The sequence below is a fragment of the Onychostoma macrolepis genome, chromosome 22 (genome assembly GCF_012432095.1).
Source record: "Onychostoma macrolepis isolate SWU-2019 chromosome 22, ASM1243209v1, whole genome shotgun sequence".
NCBI lineage: Eukaryota > Metazoa > Chordata > Actinopteri > Cypriniformes > Cyprinidae > Onychostoma > Onychostoma macrolepis.
The window spans coordinates 8,900,431-8,922,507 of NC_081176.1; the positions used below are offsets into that span (position 1 = coordinate 8,900,431).

The window sequence follows — 22,077 nt, forward strand, 5'->3', positions numbered from 1 at the left end:
GGTCTCATTCTTACAATAAGTAAACTAAAAGGTAATACAGATCCTAACTGTGCGTTTACACCAGACGCGACATTTTGAGTTTACTCGCTTCATTCGCGCGAGAAATTCACTTCACAACAGACGCGAATTCGCGTCAAGGAGGGGCTTCTGCCAGGCAGCTCCAGTCTCATTACACTGGTCCAATCACAAATAACTATTTTTTACTATAGTGAGTGTATTTGCAATAGGATATAATTAGAATGAATGTACAAATGTTTGCCGTAAGTAGCCTATTCTAGTCTTAACATAGAAATAATATTTTTATGTAACAAATGCTATAAATTATGATTTACCATGTTGTGCACAAAGTAACACACAAAGCAAGATCCTTTTTATTCCGGTTTCTGTATAAGTACGAAGATGTATTGTACAGCTCCGGGTATCCGCAGGATGTCTATTTGCGTCTTTGCATTGACTTAACACTTAACATGTAAATCACTCATGCTTAACGCTTCATTGGCGTCTGGTGTGAACGCACCTTAAAAGTTTAGAGATATTTTGCACATTGTCAGTTCCAAGTGTCTTTCATGCCAATGACCTTCTGTCCGAAAAGGTGATAACTCTACTTGATCAATGCAAATTCCAATTTTTGGTTCCTGTCTCCATCTCGGGGGACGTTGGTTTTGGTCTGAAGTACTTAAGGAAATGTTGCAAAAGGATCAGGGCCTTCTGTAGCCGGAATGAGCCCATAGGATGAAGTGTGTTCGCACACTTCATACTATGTATTTTTCTCAAGTCAGGTATGCATCTTACTCTTAGATTCATCTTTGAGAATTTGATGTTTTGATCTTTGAATTGGCTATGTAACTGACATAATACATATTTACCTGACTGAAAATAAATTGTTACATTTGATTTTATTCTGACTTATTCTGAAATTATTTTCTCAAGTAGATTAAGTGAAGGCGTATGTTACCGCAAATATGCGTCCAGGGTTAAGTACATACTAGATGGATTAGATTGAGCACGGGGCACATCAGGTGAGTTTCTAGATTTCTGACTAACTGCTTGACTTCAGTTAAGTTGTTATGCAGCTGCACTAACTATGGGGGGCTAGATAAAATACTTTTGAAGTACTAGCGTGGTTCAGGCATATTTCATAGTACTAGCCATAACCTCTGTTTATTGTCTCAGTTTTATTCAAGTTGTTATATAGTTAAAACAGGGGACTAGATCAAACACTATTGAAGTATTAGCATATTTCATAGTGCTAGACATAACCTCTGATTATTGTTTGAGCTTTGACTAATGACTAATGATCAGACTGGAGGGTTTGTGACCGTGGGGTACATGTACATCGGCCGGCGTGATACACCCTGAGCGACATAGATTCCTGAACAAGTAATAAAGTAAAGAGTTAGCTAGAATAACCAATTGTCAGAAGAATAATAATTAGAAACAGACGAACCAATTTGCATTTCAACCAGTCAGATTAGAATTTAACCTAAATTTAATAACTTTGCGCACTGAAAAATCCAAACACGCAAGAAACCTTCATCCACCATTGGATACCTTCTTTGGGCCAAGTGTGTGGACCTTACACCTTCATAAAAGTCTAAAGTAATCAAACTAAAGTGATGAATGAAACTCATAAAAAAACACAATGATATCATTAATATCATGAAGCAAAATGATATACAGGAACAAAACTTTTAGATATTGTTCTTTGGGGAGGAACTCCATCTCTGAGTTGATCCGAATCTGAAAGGTTTCTCTCCAGTGTGGATCCTCTGGTGCCGCTTCAAATCTGCAGCTGTAATAAAAGTCTTCTCGCACTCAAAAGCACATAATCTCTCACACCAGTGTGTATCTTCTGATGAACTTCTAAACTTCGCAGATGTGAAAAACTCTTTCCACAGAAAGAACATGAATGTGATTTCTTCTTTATATGAACTTTCAGGCGATTCTTCTTCAGGCGAAGCAATAGTGAGAGCTACCTCCTGGGGCAGATCACCTAGAACCTCCGCATCCCGTCCAGGGACCACACATGGAGTTTCCACAAGTCTGGACGCGGGTGCCAGAGGGTGCCCCGTCTCTGAGAAAGCAGATCCTTCCTCAGAGGAATCGGCCAGGGAGGGGCTGTCGCGAGGAGCATGAGTTCCGGGAGCCAGGTCCTGTTGGGCCAATATGGAGCCACTAAAAAGAACTTGTCAGTAAAATGTCGTAACGCCATTGGATCATCAAGCTCTCAGCGAGACCTCGTAACTTCACCCCGCCTCCATTCAGAATGACTCACCGCGCACAGCCTGGAGACAGATCTACGCTTTTTCGCATTGCAAGGGTAAATCAATAATTGATGTTTGAATAGTACAGCGTTTTCTTTACTCAAACACTATGTCTGTAAAGGCTAATGTTTTTGTGTGTTTGAAGAGTGGAGAAGAATTAGTTATTTGCCGTCTATAAACTTGTGTACGTTTTAAATATCCTGTGTATAAGCGCTTAATTTGAGATTTTGGCCAAGTGTATTAAACAACAAGAAAAACTAAGCGCCCATATAGCTACAATCAAAGTTATATAACTTGTCAAAGTTGATGAAAGCATGTAATGCAATGCACTTGCCGCCTCAGTCACAGCCGTTCTAATGACAGACAAAACTCTCCATCTCCTCATTCTCTGGTCAAAAACATTGTTAACTCCATTTGAGCTTGATTTTCATATAATGTTAAGAGCAAGCGTCTGATACAATACCAACGCTAACGACGCAGTGTTGTTTAATTGTTGCATTTTTTTTTCACTTCCAACAAACAGAATAACAAGTAAACAAACAAGTGAAGTAAACAATGTTTTTTAGACAAAGTTTTTCAGTAAAGTCTAACAGCAGTGTTCAGGTAAACAAAAGAAACTGAATGAATGAATCAATCAAATGTAAAATCAGCTTCAGAATTGCTGGCATCACATGAAAATATCTCTGATTTTAAGGTCCTAAATGTGGACTTCTAGTAAAAATAAACGTCAGTTCAAAAGTGTTACAGCCTCTTCTTCAGCTTCCTGAACAAGAACGTTTTGCACATAAACAAAAACAAAAAAACACTATTTCATATAAAGAGTAAACAAACTACAAGTGATGAATGAACTTTCAGGTGACTCTTCAGGCCTGAAGCCCTAAAAAAATGTTAGTTGAAACTGTTAGTCTTGAAGATGAACTTTATTCACTGTGACTTTAGATGATGTTTCTTTGTTAGGACAGATTTATACAGAAGAGATTTTATTTCTTGATACATTATTGTGTCATGTTTGATGAGGACGCGACGTCAGACCTGAAAGTGTTGGATCTGAAGAGGATCTACAGACTGTGAATCTTTTTTGTATGTCTGCTTAGATGAGATGAACGACCAAAACTCTTCCCGCATGCAGTGCAGTGATACGGTTTCTCTCCAGTGTGGATCCTCTCATGTGATTTCAGACTTGCTGACAGATGGAATCTCTTGTCGCAGTGTGAACACTTGTAAGGTTTCTCTCCAGTGTGAATCCTCTGGTGCCGTTTCAGATGATCAGCTCTAATAAAAGTCTTCTCACACTCAAAGCACATATGATCTCTCACACCGGTGTGTATCTTCTGATGAACTTTTAAATTCTGCAGACGTGAAAAACTCTTTCCACATAAAGAACATGAATGTGGTTTCTCCTTTGTATGAACTTTCAGGTGACTCTTCAGGGCTGAAGCCCACAAAAATGTTCTGCTGCATTGATCACATGGATGCAGTTTCTCTCCAGTGTGGCTGTTCATGTGGTTCCTTAAGGTGTGATGATCGTGTGAAACTCTTCCCGCACTGATCACATGTGAATGGTTTCTCTCCAGTGTGGATCCTCATGTGAATCTCAAGACTATATTTGCTCGTCAAACTCTTTCCACACTGAGTGCAGGTGAAACATTTCTCGTATCTTCTTTTCTGTAAATCTTTCTGTTTGGTTTGAGAGCGACTAAAAAGTTTTTCTCCAGTTTTGACATTTTTCTCCTCTTCATTCAGTTCTTCATCCTGCTCGTTTCCTTCAATCAATTCTGATATTAAAATTAAAAAAAAAATGTTTTCAGTAAATTGTAAAAAAAAAAACACTGTGACAAATGTAAAAATAAAGGACATGAAAGTGAAACCTGATGTATTATTATTATTATTATTATATGTGACCCTGGACCACAAAACCAGTCTTAAGTCGCTGGGGTATATTTGTAGGAATAGCCAAAAATACATTGTATGGGTCAAAATTATAATTTTTTTTAATGCCAAAAATCATTAGGAAATTAAGTAAAGATCATGTTCCATGAAGATATTTTGTACATTTCTTACCGTAAATGTATAAAAACTTATTTTTTGATTAGTAATATGCATTGCTAAGAACTTCATTTGGACAACTAAAACTGCTTGAAGCTTTATAACATTATTGTTCTTCAGCCTCACTGATGAAGGATCAAGAATAAACACCAACCTGTTTGTTCTTCAGTGTGTTTCATTCTGCAGGGTTCTGGATCTCTCATGTTCTCTCTGTCCTTCAATAAACTCTGTCTCTGCAGATTTCACTTCTTCCTGATGCTCTGATGCTCGTCTTCACTTGTAGACTGATGGGAATATTCCAGCATTTATTGCTGAACTGCAGTGGGAGGAGCTTCACTGAAGGTGTGATTGTTGTGGGAGGAGCTTCACTGAAGGTGTAATTGTTGTGGGAGGAGCAGATCTGCCAAAATCAAGAATAAATCAGTTAATTAATTTACCTTATTTTATTACTTTAATTCACACATTTTAAGCATTTATGTTTACCCATCTATATATCTAGTACTGTAAGTTTTGTCAATGAATTGTACAATGTTTTATGCTTAATTTTAAACAAATAATATTTTGTTGGACCAATTTAACAGACTGAAATTCCTGTGTTAGACAGCATTTAGCAAAAACGTTGGCACACCAACACAGGAATTTCAATCTGTTAAGCTGTTTTTTTTAAAAATAATTTTAATTGAACTATAGTTTTAGTCTCGTTGCATGGACATGAACTAAGTATGTGGAAAGTTTTTCCTTAATTTAATTAAGTTCACTGAACAAGCTATTTTTTGAGTGCATGTTAAATACTTTCTACAGTTGTAATGCACACCATAAGGACCGAGCAAAGGCGGCTGACCTCAGAACTGGCTTTAGCATGGTTATTATTCATTGAATCAACAAGTTATCAATGAAGCCGCCAGCACTTAAGCATGAGCACAGTGGTGAGAACATATTTTATTCTCCAAACCTCTTCTAAATCTCAAACATAACTCACCATTATATGTCTAAAAATCGAAAGATGATGTGCTTGAAGAGTATGAAGCCACCAATACATTAAGTGGGATGAGAAGAGCTTACACATAGCAGAGACATGGGGAAGCCACAATTGCATATTTTAAGATTATTGATTGTCATGCTTAATTTTTTGATTATTAAACAATAATAATAAAGAATCTGATCTCCTTCTAAAAATGTTTCATAAAAATGCATCAAATTTAAGTTTTTGGTATGCTTGCATTGTCATTTATTTATGTACTGTCCCATTTATGTGCATTCATTTTGGTAGGAGTCCAACCATAAGTGAACAGTAAATGTTTACGTGTACTCATGCCTTTCCACAGATGCCATGTATGACAGTTTCTTCTGTTGATTATTCAAAATATCTATTTTTTGTGTTCCTCAGAAGACAGAAGGTCCTACAGGTGTGAAACCACATGAGTATAAATAAATGACCGAATTTTCAATTGTGGGTTAACTATTCTTATATTGTAAGTGATACTTGTCCCTGACATTTCACCTGATAAATGGATGTGAAATAATCCTTTTTGTTTTGTTTTTTTCTCCTATTTTACAGGAGCACTTTTGTGATGCTGCAAGTGGGAGTTGGGCATCTTGCTTGGCTGAAAACTGCAGAGAAACACATCTTGTCTTGCTGAAAACTACTCTTTACAAGGAGGTCCAAACACCATTAGCAGAGACTTTGTTCAGTGAGCATTAACATGCATTCTGCCTGGGTGCTAATGAATGGGATGCTGTTGTCTAAACTGATAAATGTAAGCATTATAAACCTCATGACATTAAGTGTACATATGGACCAAATAAGAATATGTATTTTGTGCCTTTGCACTGATTTGCTTTGACATTATGAAGTTTTAATTGTTGTAAGAACATGTTCTTTACATGCATTGAAAACACTGAATGTGAAAACATTTTTCTCAGGGAAAAAGATTTACAATGTTTCAATTAAAAATTAATAATTGTAAAAGTGTATTGTTTTGTGGGTTTATTTTTTTAATATTTTTACCTGAACATTGCTGCAGTGTTTACCAGTTGAGGGAGTTAAATTCACTCTTTAAAATTTGCAGTGTAGGTTTATGTTTTAATCTGCATTACCATTTTAAAATAAGTATTTACAATATTTACATTAAATCAACATTTGTGTGTAGGATTAATCACCATAAAGTGTTAAATGTGTATACTTGTGATTAATAATTTCTTACCACCCTTAGTGATTAAAATTAAACACTAACACAGTGTTGGTATAATAAACACTTTCGTCAGTGTTGTTTTAACACTAGCAAAGATGGACCTGTATGTTCACCCGGAAAGTGATAATTTTAACACCCATGGTGACAAATCTCCCAACATATTTTTGCTGTGTGTATATGTTTCTGTTTGGCTGTAGTTTCTAATAAAAAAAAAGGCCAGACATCCCCGTTTTCCGGGGCAGTCCAGGCCTGCGTCCGAATATGCATACCATCCACCCTAAATACTATCCCTGAGTCCCAATGTTCATACTATCCATCCTAAATAGTATGTGAGATTACAATAAGTGTGTCCCAAAGCATAGTATGTTGAAAAGAGTAAGCCAAAAGTCCCCAAATGGTCTGCTATTTCAGGTCGATTTTTGAAGTGTGGATCCATGCACACTGTAATGCAGGGGTGGGCAATTCATTTTCCCAAGGGGCCACATGAGAAACTTGGGCGGTTGCAGAGGGCTATGGGGTGTGTCTATGAGGGAGGGTTCGGAGTCTTTTTGCCAGGAATTTTACTCATATTCATATAATGAGGTTTGGGTCAAACAAATTACGGGAGTTTTACCGGAGGCGAATGTAGCAAACATATAAAATACGCCCAGTGGGATTTTTTTTGGTTACATTTTATTTCGATAGTCCACTTTAGACATTCTACTAACTATAAGTAACTTTGTAACTACATGTCAACTAATTCTCATTAATTTGTAACTACATGTCTGCTAACTCTCAGTAGGGTAGGTTTAGTAGAATAAGTTGACATATGCTTGCAAATATTCTTATAGTCAGTATGTTGCGGGTCCATCAAAGTAAAGTGTTAGAAGATATTAAGCAGACAGTCTACTAATACTCTAATGACTGCTAGTTGACATGTAGTTGCAAAGTTACTTACTGTTAGTAGAATGTCTAAAGTGGACATCGAAATAAAAGTGTTACCATTTTTTTTTATGGAGAAGACTGCTGACTTGGCAATGATCCAGAAGACGAACATTGAAGTCAGAGAGGGTCATTACTGAAAGGTGTGGCTGTTTACAGAGTGCTGTATCAAAGCATATTAAATGCAAAGTTGACTGGAAGGAAGAATTTGGGTAGGAAAAGGTGCACAAGCAACAGGGATGACTGCAAGCTTGAGAATACAGTCAAGCAAAGCCGATTCAAACACTTGTGAGAGCTTCACAAGGAGAGAACTGAAGTTGCCTGATCTGAATTGTCAAGAGGAAGATGAGAGACACCAGACCCAACAATGCAGATGACCTGAAGGCTGCTATCAAAGCAACCTGGCCTTCCATACCACCTCAGCAGTGCCACAAAGCTCATTAATCTTTAGTGTGTTTTATATTGTTCTTATTAATAGAATTCTCCTTCTCATTATTATCTTATCAGTATTACTGTTAGTCCCCCCCATTTTTTTTAATAGAAACACTGAATGACCAAAAAAGCACCAACACCAGTCGTAAGTTCAGTTAAAATGACTAATATGCATTCATATTTGGTTACCAAGTTTGAATTCTAATTACTAAAGTTCTATCATTAAATAATAGGCCTAATTGATTATCATATTATAATGCTTGACTGACTGTTAAGAGTAAACTTCCAGATATTTAAAAAGCTATATATATATATATATACACACACACACACACACACATACATTAGGGGTGTCAACGTTAACGCATGCGATTAATCAAAAAAGTTTAACACGTTAATTTTTTTTTAACGCAAATTAATCGTTTGATAAGGTTTCACCTCAACTTCTTCCCGTCATTGCAGCGTGGAAGGTTATCTATCATTGTGTGATGAGGGTACAGCGAACCAGTGTTGCCAGGGTAACGGTACAAGTGGGCTATTTTGAAAATACAGTCGTGGGAAAAATTACAGAGCCATGGGTTGTGGTTTTTTGGGCTACTTTTATAATATACCCCGGCCGCCCAAATAGAGAAATAAAAATTGAAATAGATCCTTTTACTAATGTGTATTATACTTGGAATGTATCCCTGGCAACTTAAGAATGGAGAGGCGGTTGTAACATCACAAACAACGTGAGTTTCAGCCAAAGCATACGTTACATGTTAAGGCTTTTAGACAGCAGCAATAAACTTGACAACAGCCACTATAGATTATATAAGATAATAAACACGATTACGATAGGATATTTCTATGTGATTTTTCTATGATGTTAATATTAGCTCTAATGCAGCTGCAGAACAGGTCCAATTCTTCTTCATAATAAATTTTGTCATAATACTTTATGTAAGGTCGCAAGAAAATGTTTTGTTGTATTTATTTAGAAATACTTTTGATAATAGTTGTGTAAATGTATACTGGGATTGAAGCGATGTGGCTTGATAAACGTTTTATTGCCAGTATAAAGGCTGATAATGGCTGAATAAAAACAAAAGATAATGATAAAAGAATAAGGATTATGTCTCATACCTGGCGGAAGTGTGAAAGGTTCTGTTTCCTTAAACTAGTTTGTCATGCATTTCTTTATTTCAACATATTTAGAGGTAAATCCTAGTATTTTAAATTTGTGATTAATCATGATTAATCACAGTCCATGATTTTTTTAATCGATTGACAGCACACATATACACACATATATATACATATATATATATATATATATTATACACATACACAGTGCCCTCCACTAATATTGGCACCCTTGATAAATATGAGCAAAGGCAGCTGTGAAAATGAATCTGCATTGTTTATTCTTTTGATCTTTCATTCAAAAAATTCACAAAATTCTAACCTATCATTGAAGTAAAACAACTGAAAGTGGGAAGAAAATCTTATGATAAAATAAATGTTTTTCTCCAATGAATGTTGGCCACAATTATTGGCACCCCTAGAAATTCTTATGAGTAAAATATCTCTGAAGTATATTCCCATTCATATTTACATTTTTAGCACACCAGGGTGACTAGGAGCATGAAATTGTCCAGCCATTACTTCCTGTTCCACAGAATTATAAATATGAAGGAAATATGAGGAACACAAAGCCCAAATTCCCTTAATCATCCATGACAATGAGAAAAACCAAAGAATATATTTCTGATGTGCATCAAAAGATAAATGAGCTTCACAAATTAGGTGCTAACATGATTAACAGCAATTTCGTGATTAATTTGCAATATATATTTAACTTATTTTTAAACATGTTGAAGTCAGCTTCTTCCCTGGTTAACGTCCCCGCCCCCTATTGACCAACCGCCACTGGTCCAGAGACTGACAAATTATAAAACCTTTAAAAATAAAGAGCATTCAGTACCAACATAATCACCCCATATATCAAAATAATCATATAAAACACAAATTCACCCAGACTTTAATATTTTCCCTCACATTTCCATCACCTGCTGTGATAAATGTTTTATTCAGTTAATGCAGAAACAAAACAATTAAGAACTTACCTCTTTGAACGTTGCTTAAATAAACGGTTAAGAGTGTTTTACAATCATATAAACACGTGAAGCACCGCGAGCTGCTCACCTCACGAGACTCGACGCTGTCTGAGCTCGCGCGAGTGATGACGTCATGAGATTAACGGTAGATCTTCAAAAAAAAAAAAAAAAAGCTAAAACAACACATCACAGAAAAATAAGGGTGAAACAGTTACTGATGTAGACAGCAGATCAGTCTCAGTCAGGTGTGGGGTGAAATAGTTTATTAGGCACTTAAAAGCTTTGAGAAATTTAAAACAAAGTCCAACTTGCAAACACAATACTTATTGGTGCTAAAATGTATGTATATAAAAAAATCCTGATGGAAATACACAGTCAGCAGACAATAAAACTTGATGAAATGTATCAATTAAGATAACGTATTAATAAAAAGGTAGCATTTACTCAATGATTAGCTTAAAGCAAATAAAAAAAAAAAATAAAAAAAAAAAAAAAACAGCCAAGTAAAAATTAAAATGAACTTGACTGGTCTCTCCGTACTGAGTTACAAGAAGAGATTGATTTTTTATTTTTTTTAAAACAGTATTACTATTCGCGATCTTCCTTATCGACCTGTTACTTTAATGGTATTCTTATCAGTTCTTTTTACATTTATTTATATAGCTTTGATACTTCATGAAACAACTAATACTAAACTAACCAATGTAAGTAAAAAGTCCTCAAACCATCACTGAAGACAATAATACTATAAGAACAGAAGCAAAGTACAAATAAAATAATAATAATAATAATAATAATAAAAAGTTAAGTAAGCAATGCTTTTTAGACAGTTTTTCAGTAAGGTCTAACAGCAGTATTCAGGTAAATAATAGCCCACAAAAGAAACTGAATGAATGAATCAAATGTAAAAACAGCTTCAGTCTCGCTGGCATCACATGAAAATATCTCTGATTTTATGGCCCTAAATGTGGACTCGGGGCGTCCTGTGTAATTCAGCTTCTTGGTCAGTTTCAGTTCTGGTCACATTATCACTGTTTGATTCACTCTGAGATCCTACAATGTCATGTTTGGACTTTTAGAGAAGAACAAAAGCTCCGTGAAGGAAAGGTATGGAATGCAGCACAATAATCACTTTACATCAAACCAAACTCCAAATTGCAAATGAAATTAGATTAATCGCACAAACCTAAACCACGAGTGAGATCTCTCTTCTGGACTTCAAATAGCAAAAACACGTATCCAAACAAACTCTACCGGGTTCTGGTACCATCCCTACTTACAAGAGAAGCAGAGGAGGATCGTTCAGTACATCTTGCATCTGCATTTTATAAATACATCATAATGAAAGAATAAGTACGGCCTTTTCATCAGCTTCCTGAACAAGAACGTTTTGCACGTTAAAAAATAAATAAATAACACTACTTCTCTTCATAGAAAGAGTAAACAAACTACAAGACATGAATGAAACTCATTAAAAAAAAAATTTGATATAATTAATATGACGCAAAATGAAATGCAAGAATAAAACTTTTAGATATTTTTTTTGGGAAGGAACTCCATCTGACCGGTTTCTCTCCAGTGTGAATCCTCTTCAAATCTTCAGCTCTAATAAAAGTCTTCTCACACTCAAATATGATCTCTCACGCCATTATGTATCTTCTGATGAACTTTTAAACTTTGCAGTTGTGTAAAACTCTTTCCACATGAAGAACATGAATGTGGTTTCTCCTTTGTATGAACTTTCAGGTGATTCTTTGAGGCTGAAGCCCACAAAAATGTTAGTTGAAACTGCTGGTCTTGAAGATGAACTTTATTCACTGTGACTTTAGATGATGTTTCTTTGTTAGGACAGATTTATACAGAAGAGATTTTATTTCTTGATGCATTATTGTGTCATGTTTGATGAGGACGCGACATCAGACCTGAAAGTGTTGGATCTGAAGATGATCTACAGACTGTGAATCTTTTTTGTATGTCTGCTTAGATGAGATGAACGACCAAATCTCTTCCCGCATGCAGTTCAGTGATACGGTTTCTTTCCAGTGTGAATCCTCTCATGTGCTTTCAGACTTGCTGACTGACTAAATCTCTTGTCGCAGTGTGAACACTTGTAAGGTTTCTCTCCAGTGTGGATCCTCTTGTGTGATTTCAGGGTTTCTAAACGACTGAATCTCTTCCCGCACTGATCACATGTGTAAGGTTTCTCTCCAGTGTGGATCCTCTGGTGCCGTTTCAAATCTTCAGATGTAATAAAAGTCTTCTCACACTCAGAGCACACATGATCTCTCACACCAGTGTGTATCTTCTGATGAACTTTTAAACTCTGCTGCAGTGAAAAACTCTTTCCACATAAAGAACATGAATGTGGTTTCTCCTTTGAATGAACTTTCAGGTGAATCTTCAGGTTTGAAGCCCACAAAAATGTTTTTCCACATTGATCACATTCATGCAGTTTCTCTCTAGTGTGGATGTTCATGTGTCTCTCAAGGGTTGATGAATCCGTGAATCTCTTCCCGCACTGATCACATATGTATGGTTTCTCTCCAGAATGAATCCTCATGTGAACATTGAGACTCTGTTTGTGTTTCAAACTCTTTCCACACTGAGTGCAGGTGAAAGACTTGTCTCTTATTTTCTTTAAATCTTTCTGTTTGGTTTGAGAGCGACTCAAAGTTTTTTCTCCAGTTTTGACATGATGTTTCTCCTCTTCATTCAGTTCCTCCTTCTCCTCGTTTTCTTCAATCAATACTGAAATTAAAGTAAAAAAACGTTTAATTTTCATTAAATCCTGAAAATGAACCCTGAAGACACAGTGGAAAGTAGGCAATTGCTAATACACACACACACACACACACACACACACACACACACACACACACACACACACACACACACACACACAGGTGCTGGTCATATAATTAGAATATCATCAAAAAGTTGATTTATTTCACTAATTCCATTCAAAAAGTGAAACTTGTATATTATATTCATTCATTACACATAGACTGATATATTTCAAATGTTTATTTCTTTTAATTTTGATGATTAGAGCTTACAGCTCATGAAAGTCAAAAATCAGTATCTCAAAATATTAGAATATTAATTAAGATCAGTGTTGGGCACGTTACTTTAAAAAAGTAATTGGTTATAGTTACTAGTTACTTCTCACAAATAGTAACTGAGTTAGTAACTGAGTTACATCATTATAAAAGTAACTAATTACCAGGGAAAGTAACTATTGCATTACTTTTTTAAAAAAAAGTTCAAATGTCAAATAACTTTAGATGCCCCCAATATTAAATGTTAAATTAATGAAATGGACACTAAAAAGAATAAATTATTATTATAAAACATTGTAATAATTATTATATTGTACATTAATCTACACTATTTATCTACTGACACTTAGTATCAGTCAGTCAAGCATTATAATATAATATTATGATAATTTAATATTATATGATGATAGAACTTTAGTAATTAGAATAACCAAGTATGATTGCATATTTGTCATATAAAGCGCACTGAGGATTAATGAGCTGCTGGGTTCATGAATATTAATCACGTTGTCTGCGTTCGCTGGAATTTGATTTGCTGAAATCAAAACAGGGAAGATAATAGGTGAGCGCCAGCCAATGAGATTGTCGTTTGCGCATTAGTTCCGCCCACTACCAGAGAAACTAGCAGTTCTTAAAAGCTGAAGAATTCCAAAGGAACTCCGTTATTTTGACAGGAAAATACAACAAAGAATATCGTTTACATGTAGCGCGTCAATTCTGCATGTTATGAAAGACTCTCTTGCTCTGTATCTTTCTTTGCGTGCGTGGTTGTGAGAGAAAGCGACAGTGAGTCGTGCGCTTCACACTAGAGTTTATGGTACGTCAAATACAGCTACACTGTGCATCCATTCAGATGAATGGATGCGCTGAAAAAAATAACTAATTAATAATTAAAAATAAATAATTACTCGTTACTGAAAAAAATAACGCCGTTAATAACGGCATTTATTTATAACGCTGTTATTCCTATCACTGCTTAAGACCAATACAAAGAAAGGATTTTTAAAAATCCTGGCCAACTGAAAAGTATGAAAATGAAAAGTATGAGCATGTACAGCACTCAATACATAGTTGGGGCTCCTTTTGCCTGAATTACTGCAGCAATGCGGCGTGGCATGGAGTCGATCAGTCTGTGGCACTGCTCAGGTGTTATGAGAGCCCAGGTTGCTCTAATAGTAGCCTTCAGCTCATCTGCATTGTTGGGTCTGGTGTCTCTCATCTTCCTCTTGACAATACCCCATAGATTCTCTCTGGGGTTAAGGTCAGGCGAGTTTGCTGGCCAATCAAGCACAGTAACACTATGGTCATTGAACCAGCTTTTGGTACCTTTGGCAGTGTGGGCAGGTGCCAAGTCCTGCTGGAAAATTAAATCAACATCTCCATAAAGCTTGTCAGCAGAAGGAAGCATGAAGTGCTCTAAAATTTCCTGGTAGATGGCTGCGTTGACTGTGAACATCAGGAAACACAGTGGACCAACACCAGCAGATGACATGGCAGCCCAAATCATCACAGACTGTGGAAACTTCACACTGGACTTCAAGCAACATGGATTCTGTGTCTCTCCACTCTTCCTTCAGACTCTGGGACATTGATTTCCAAATGAAATGTAAAATTACTTTCATCTGAAAAGAGGACTTTGGACCACTGAGCAACAGTCCAGTTCTTTTTCTCCACAGCCCAGTTAAGATGCTTCTGACGTTGTCTCTGGTTCAGAAGTGGCTTGGTAGCCCTTTTCCTGAAGACGTCTGAGCGTGGTGACTCTTGATGCACTGACTCCAGCTTCAGTTCTCTCCTTGTGAAGCTCTCCCGAGTGTTTGAATCGGCTTTGCTTGACTGTATTCTCAAGCTTGCGGTCATCCCTGTTGCTTGTGCAACTTTTCCTACCCAAATTCTTCCTTCCAGTCAACTTTGCATTTAATATGCTTTGATACAGCACTCTGTAAACAGCCACACCTTTCAGTAATGACCTTCTGTGACTTACCCTCTTTGTGGATGGCGTCAATGTTCGTCTTCTGGATCATTGCCAAGTCAGCAGTCTTCTCCATTATTGTGGTTTCAAAGAACAAGAGATACCCAGAATTTATACTGTAGGGATGGTCATTTATTCAAACTCAAATGTAAATATTCTAATATTTTGAGATACTGATTTTTGACTTTCATGAGCTGTAAGCTCTAATCATCAAAATTAAAAAAAATAAACATTTGAAATATATCAGTCTGTGTGTAATGAATGAATATAATATACAAGTTTCACTTTTTGAATGGAATTAGTGAAATAAAATCAACTTTTTGATGATATTCTAATTATATGACCTGCACCTGTATGTGTGTGTGTGTGTGTGTGTGTATATATAAAATGGGTGGCACGGTACACAGATGTCACGGTTCGGTACGTACCTCGGTTCGGGGGTCACGGTTCGGTACGATTTCGGTACAACAGGGGAAAAACAACAAGAAATCTACTATGCTCAGTTTCTTTTCATTTATTTTGAACAGATAGTAGTGCAAATTACAATTTTTTCCATCTAGATGTGAAAATACTTAATATTATTACGTTATATATATATATAAAATCTGTTTTGTTTTCATTGTGAGTGTACACAAATAAATGCAGACCTTTATACAGTGATTATTAATAAGACAATAAGTGTTTAAAGTCGATTCTGCTGGTATAAGGAAACGCGGAGCGTGCACACACACACACACACACACACACACACACATCAGTTCCAGCATTGCTAACTTGACAGCGCAGTTGGTACTTTATCAAAATAAAATACAGTGAGCCAAACATCAGCGCACGCGCCTCTGTGTCACCGTTGGAACGTGTGTGAAGTACAAAGCCTATAATTTATTTAATAAATAATAGTTTAGCATTCAGATACTTTACATCGCAAAAATGGAAATATTATGGAATATTTGGATTTGTGCCGAATGAGAGAGGTAGGATGCGAGCACAAAGCTCCATTTCGCAAACAGTTGACTGCGCAAGCCTTTAAAGTATACTCCTTTATCAGTCTATGTGAGAGACGCATTCAGAATCAGCACATGGTCACTGTCTAGGGGGCTTTGTTTTCAAGTGCGCAACTCATGGCATTCGCTGTTCTTCTGCTGGCGGTTATCAAACAGCGCTGCATTACTGCGGGCGCCCCCTTCTGGATTGGGGTGAATTGCCTGTATTCGTCGTGAAGCCTCATGCACCGAACCGAGATGCCCGTACCGTGACGGTTCGGGACGAATACATGTACCATGCCACCTAATATATATATATATATATATATATATATATATATATATATATATATATATATATATATATATATATATATATATATATATATATATATATAATACACACACACACAGTGCCCTCCACTAATATTGGCACCCTTGATAAATATGAGCAAAGGCAGCTGTGAAAATGAATCTGAAAATGAAAATGAATTTAAAATAAATTAATTTTGTTAAAAATTTTATTAATGAGACTGAAGGATCAAGAATAAACACCAACCCAATTTATAAAAATTGCCCTTATTATTTTTTCTGCATCAACTGAATTACTGCACATCTCTATATATTTTTACAACTATAGCAAAGCAAAACTGACAAACTGCTTGAAGCTTTATAACCTTAATGTTCTCCATCCTCACTGATGAAGGATCAAGAATAAACACCAACCTGTTTGTTCTTCAGTGAGTTTCATTCTGCAGGGTTCTGGATCTCTCATGTTCTCTCTGTCCTTCAATAAACTCTGTCTCTGCAGATTTCACTTCTTCCTGATGCTCTGATGCTCGTCTTCACTTGTAGACTGATGGGAATATTCCAGCATTTATTGCTGAACTGCAGTAGGAGGAGCTTCAGTGAAGGTGTGATTGTTGTGGGAGGAGCTTCACTGAATATGTGCTTGTTGTGGGAGGAGCTTCACTGAAGGTGTGATTGTTGTGGGAGGAGCTTCACTGAAGGAGGAGCAGATCTGCCAAAATCAATAATAAACCAGTTACTTATTTACTTTTTATACTAATTCACACATTTTAAGCATTTATGTTTACCTGTAATCTATATATCTGTTACTGTAAGTTTTGCCAATGAATTATACAATGTTTATAATTTAAAACAAAAAATATTTTGTTGAACCAATTTAACAGATTGAAATTCCTGTGTTAGATAATATTTAGCAAAAACATATGTTGGCATACTATCTAACACAGGAATTTCAATCTGTTAAATTGGTTCAACAAAAGATTATTTGTGTAATTGAACTCGTTTCAGTCTTGTTGTATGGACCTGAACTAATTGCATGGAAAAGTTAGCTTGATTTAATTAAGTTTACTCAACAAGCTAATTTTAATTATTTATTTATTTGAGTGCATGTTGATGACAATTTCATATACAGTTGTAATGTACACCATAAGGACTGAGCAAAGAAAACTGATCTCAGAACTGGCTTTATAGCACAGTTATTGTTCACTGTTCATTGTTCGGTTTCGGTTGAGCCCGTGCAGCAGGGCAACTGGGTGACTGTGAGTCACTGATGGAGTTTTGAGTCCTTGCTGCTGTCGCCTTTGGCTTGCTTATTTGGGGACACTTGGCTGATTGCATAGATACTATTGGAAGAGAGCTGAACTGAATGATGATTTCATTGAATCATCAATGAACTGACTTTAACTGGAAAAATGACTTGTTAATGTCCTCTTGCATTATTAACAAATTATTTTCCTGTTTGACTGTAAAGCTGCTTTGACACGATCAGTATTGTATAAAGTGCATTATAAATAAAGGTGACTTGACTTGATTTTATATACTGTAACATAGGGCTGGGCGATATGAGTAAAAATTAATATCTCTGTATTTTTTTTGGCTGATGTGCGGTATACGGTATATATCTCGGTATTTTGTATTTGGATTAAACAAATAAAGTGAATGTAAGCATGAAGGCATATATTATGTGCAAAAAGGGTTAAAATCACATTACATTCTAACATTGTAATATTGCAATCTAAAAACAAAAATAATGCTTTTAAAGCAGAAGTTAAATTTACTAAACTAAAATTGAAAATAACAAAAAAGCACAGAGTAATTGAGTAAAAAGGCTATTTTGATTACCCCATTACACTTTACAGTTTGTGCTATCATACAAATACACTTACTTGTCGGTTTAAAATTCTACATATGTCACATTTATTTTCCAACTACAAATATTTCAGCAAAATGTATATTTTAGTCAGAGTTATTGTGCTCCATCTGTTTGGCGAGCATGTGCGTGGCGGCGGTCGTTCTAAATGAAGTCTGTGAAGTTTAGCGGAGAATCGCAAAGCAAAAGCTCACGCACTTCTGACTGCAAAATGGAAATATTTCCATGGCTTTCTAACATTTACAGATGGAGAATATACCTGTGAAATGTAAGTTATGCGTTAAGGAAAACAGCACGTCTCTGTCAGCTGCAGCTGTTCTGCGTTCAAATAAAGCTTGCCGTAAAGCCCCAGCAAAAGTAATTACCATGAATTTGTCCGAGGGAAATAGTAAGGATATATTTGAATTACTAATAAACTAGTGTTTTCTGTGTCAATGTTGCATCAGTGTGGATTCATCTCCTCATTAGACGCGCCTTTAGAGAGAAGTGCATCTTCACGGATTATGATTATAATGAATGAGTTTTTGTTTTCGATTTGATTTATTTCGTTAAGTAGTAATTTAAAGCTTTCTATAGATATATTTATCATGTCTGTGAGGCATGTATTCGCTGACTTTCGGTTCATTTTTGTGAAGCGCTCCTGTTCAAGACGAGACGGCAGAAAGCGTATCGTTTTCTTAAAAGCACGACGTTTTGTTGATATTGTGAGTGCACACAAATAGAAGTAGACCCTTTACAGTTCCGAATGATGTATTACTCTTACCTTTATGAGCAAAAATTACGGCCTATTTTAAGTTGTTTCCATTGAAAAAAAAAATGCAATTGATTGCGCTGGTGCCTCCATTTAGCTTCCACTCTCCGCACAAACTACTGGATGCAGCGCACATTTATCTAGGTTTAACCTTTAAACATTGTTATATGCTTGAACTGTTTTAGTATATCTATAGATTTTATTTTAGACAAGTTGTGATGATTTGAGAAGGCTAAATTGATCAAACATGCTATGATCAGCCTGCCGGTCTGCTGGCTGCTTGGTCGTTACTTTAAGAAATAAATAACTTGTTTAACGAACAAAAAATGCTCCAAATGTTTTTCAAAATTAACTTAATAAAAAAAAATAAAAAAAAAAAGGAAAAAAACGAAAAAAAAAACGAAATATAATCACTTTGCCATTACATACAAAACTGAATTATTTTAACAGCTGAAATACGAGCCCTGTGTCCTCCCTAGATATTTTTTTTAGATGCGCTCGTATCAAATACTTATATCGATATTAACGGTATTGCTTCATACCGTATCGCTTATAATGAATATATCGATATATCGTACAAACTTGACTTGAACTTGACTTGACACTCGATATACCGCCCAGCCCTACTGTAACACCTGGTTCAGTTTTTATTTTTGTGGCTTCTGCCTCATTTTAAATATGTAATTGTGAACAGTAGTAATATTTGTAAATGTTTGTTTGCTAACATTTTGTTTAGCTTGTTTAGGTTTTTCTTAGTTCATTAAAGTTTAAACTGAATTTTGCAGTTATATTACAGATGTAATGTTTGTCAGCTGGAGCTTTAAAGGGATAGTTCACTCAAAAATGAAAATTTGCTGTTAATTTACTGACCCTTAGGCCATCCAAGATGTAGGTGACTTTTTTTTCTTTAAGCCTGTATGTTTAGTCTGTATGACAAATGTTATAAATGGAGATTGTTATTAAATAATGGCTATTATGTGTTGTAAATTGTGTGTTTTTAGTGATTGATAAACACCAGTTAATCATTTTTAATAATTTTGTTAAACTATAAAAATATATGTTTTAGTTCCCCGCAGTTTCTTATGATGCCCAAATAATAAATCTTAGTTGAGGTAACATATAAAACACATGGAGTAAATGGTTAAATTTTAAATGACATAACTTGCTGTAGTCTTCTAAATGTTTGACCAATTAAAACATTTTATTTGAATGGACTATAAAACTACTTTTTATAGTGTAGACTGTGTCTGTTCCCTGAATACGGAGGACAAATTATATGCTTACTAAGGGATACAGAATAAAATCAGAATGCGATTTAACCAAATTATAGCAAAGTAAGCTAAATAATGTCACAAAGTACCCAGTATAGTACACAGAATATCAAAGTCCAGTAAAGGAGGCAGAGATTTTTTGTATTTTACTCTTAAATTTTCAAATAGCCTTCTGATAATGTTTGGGGCTCAGACACACTCTCTGTTTAAATCTAGATTAAAAATACATCTTTTAGCCAAGCGTTCACATAACAACTCATAACCTTGTACTCTAGTAATAAATGCGTATGATCATCTTTTGCCTGAAATAATATGAACAGCATCTATGCTAATTCTTCTCCTTTTGTTTTCCTGTTTCTATCTCTCAGGTTTCCATCCCAGTGTTACTACAGCTCGGATCCAGCCTCACTTGTGGTTACTTCAGATGATGGCAACTATAGATGAACATACCAACCTGACAAATGTTATGTATTGCAATCATTGCCTTAAAGCATACGTTGAGTGATTTTCAACCCACTTTGTATTGTTACTATGATGGTAATATATGTGAACAAACAATGTTTAATCTTTCTCTTAGTTCCATGATATATACCCATTTATTTGTCAGCCAAAGAATATTTTGCATTATCCGAATATTGTTTATTTACATATTACAGACTTTGTGGCAGTATAAAGTGGATTTAAATTCACCAAACTTACCCTTTAATGTTTGTCTGTTTAACTGAACATGACTTTGAACACATAACTTGTATTATCTTAGAGTTATTGACATATAGACATTAATTTGTTGCCAGAAGATGCTCCCCATTGAGTCACAGTCACCTCAGGCTGTTGATAGGATTTTTTTTTTTTTTGAAACCTTGAAATTTTCTAAAGCTGCTTTGATTGTGAAAAGCAGTGTACCCTTACAACAGTTAACCATGTTTTTACTATGGTAAAACTAGTAATCATAACTGTAGTAATCAGGGTTTTTTAGTTTTTCTCAAACTAAGGTTTTGATATCATGGTTCTACTAAAGTAATATTTTAGTAACGCTGGAGTAAAACTGTGCTAACCATAGTTTTTGAAACCATGGTGAAGTTTGTAGTTACTATAGGTTTAATACTATGCTGTAGTAAGACCATGGTTATGGCAGTTACTGTGAATTTACTACAACAATCATAGTTAAACTATGGTTAATTTTGTGGTTGACTTTTGAACGGGTACAAATATGTGAACTGAATGCTTCTATTTGAAAGTCACATTGGATAAAACCATCTGATAAATATACTGTATGCATTTGTATGTTTAATCTGTTCACTGAAAATAAATTTGCAATTGCTATTGTACATTGTTTTTGATCCATTATTGTGTGCAAGGACATTTTGGTTAGCAAATCAAACTGATTATGAACCACGGACCGACCGTGGACCGCCAGAAAACAGTAATTATAAACCAGCGGCTCGGAAAAGCATTGGCTGCCGCTGGTGGTCCGCTTGAATAACGATGAGCAAAACGCCGGTGAACCACCACTGGTCCAGAGACTGACAAATTATAAAACCTTTAAAAATAAAGAGCATTCTGTACCAGCAACATAATCACCCCAAATATCAAAATAATCATACAAACGAACATATAAACCACAAATTCACCCAGATCTTAACATTTCCCCTCACATTTTCATCGCCTGCAGTGATAAAGTCCGTTAATGCAGAAACAAAACAATTCAGAACTTACCAAAATTAATGTTGCTTAAACGGTTAAGAGTGTTTTACAAACAAATAAACACGTGAAGCACCGCGAGCTACTCGAAGCTGTCTGAGCGCGCGCGAGTGATGACGTCATGAGATTAAAGGTAGATCATCAAAAAAACGCGCCAAATACTAATTAAAATGACAAAACATCTCTAAAACAACACATCACAGAAAAATA

General features: G+C 35.5%; 1 protein-coding gene across 2 annotated transcripts in view; it reads right to left on the reverse strand.

Annotated features, from left to right (window-relative positions):
• Window positions 1-4,515: 4,515 nt before the first annotated feature.
• LOC131530176 (gastrula zinc finger protein XlCGF7.1-like) overlaps window positions 4,516-22,077 on the reverse strand; it is a 44,834-nt gene continuing 27,272 nt past the window's right edge. Inside the window, exons 1-4 of one of the 2 annotated variants that reach the window (XM_058760338.1) lie at window positions 21,883-22,000; window positions 16,692-16,986; window positions 9,964-12,702; window positions 4,516-4,710 (exon numbers count right to left, since the gene is read on the reverse strand). In XM_058760338.1, the coding sequence (XP_058616321.1) occupies window positions 11,975-12,702; window positions 16,692-16,740 (777 nt within the window). In that variant the 5' untranslated portion in view covers window positions 16,741-16,986; window positions 21,883-22,000 and the 3' untranslated portion in view covers window positions 4,516-4,710; window positions 9,964-11,974. Of the gene's footprint in view, window positions 4,711-9,963; window positions 12,703-16,691; window positions 16,987-21,882; window positions 22,001-22,077 lie in introns of those variants that run through there. The other variant, XM_058760339.1, reaches the window with a different exon arrangement.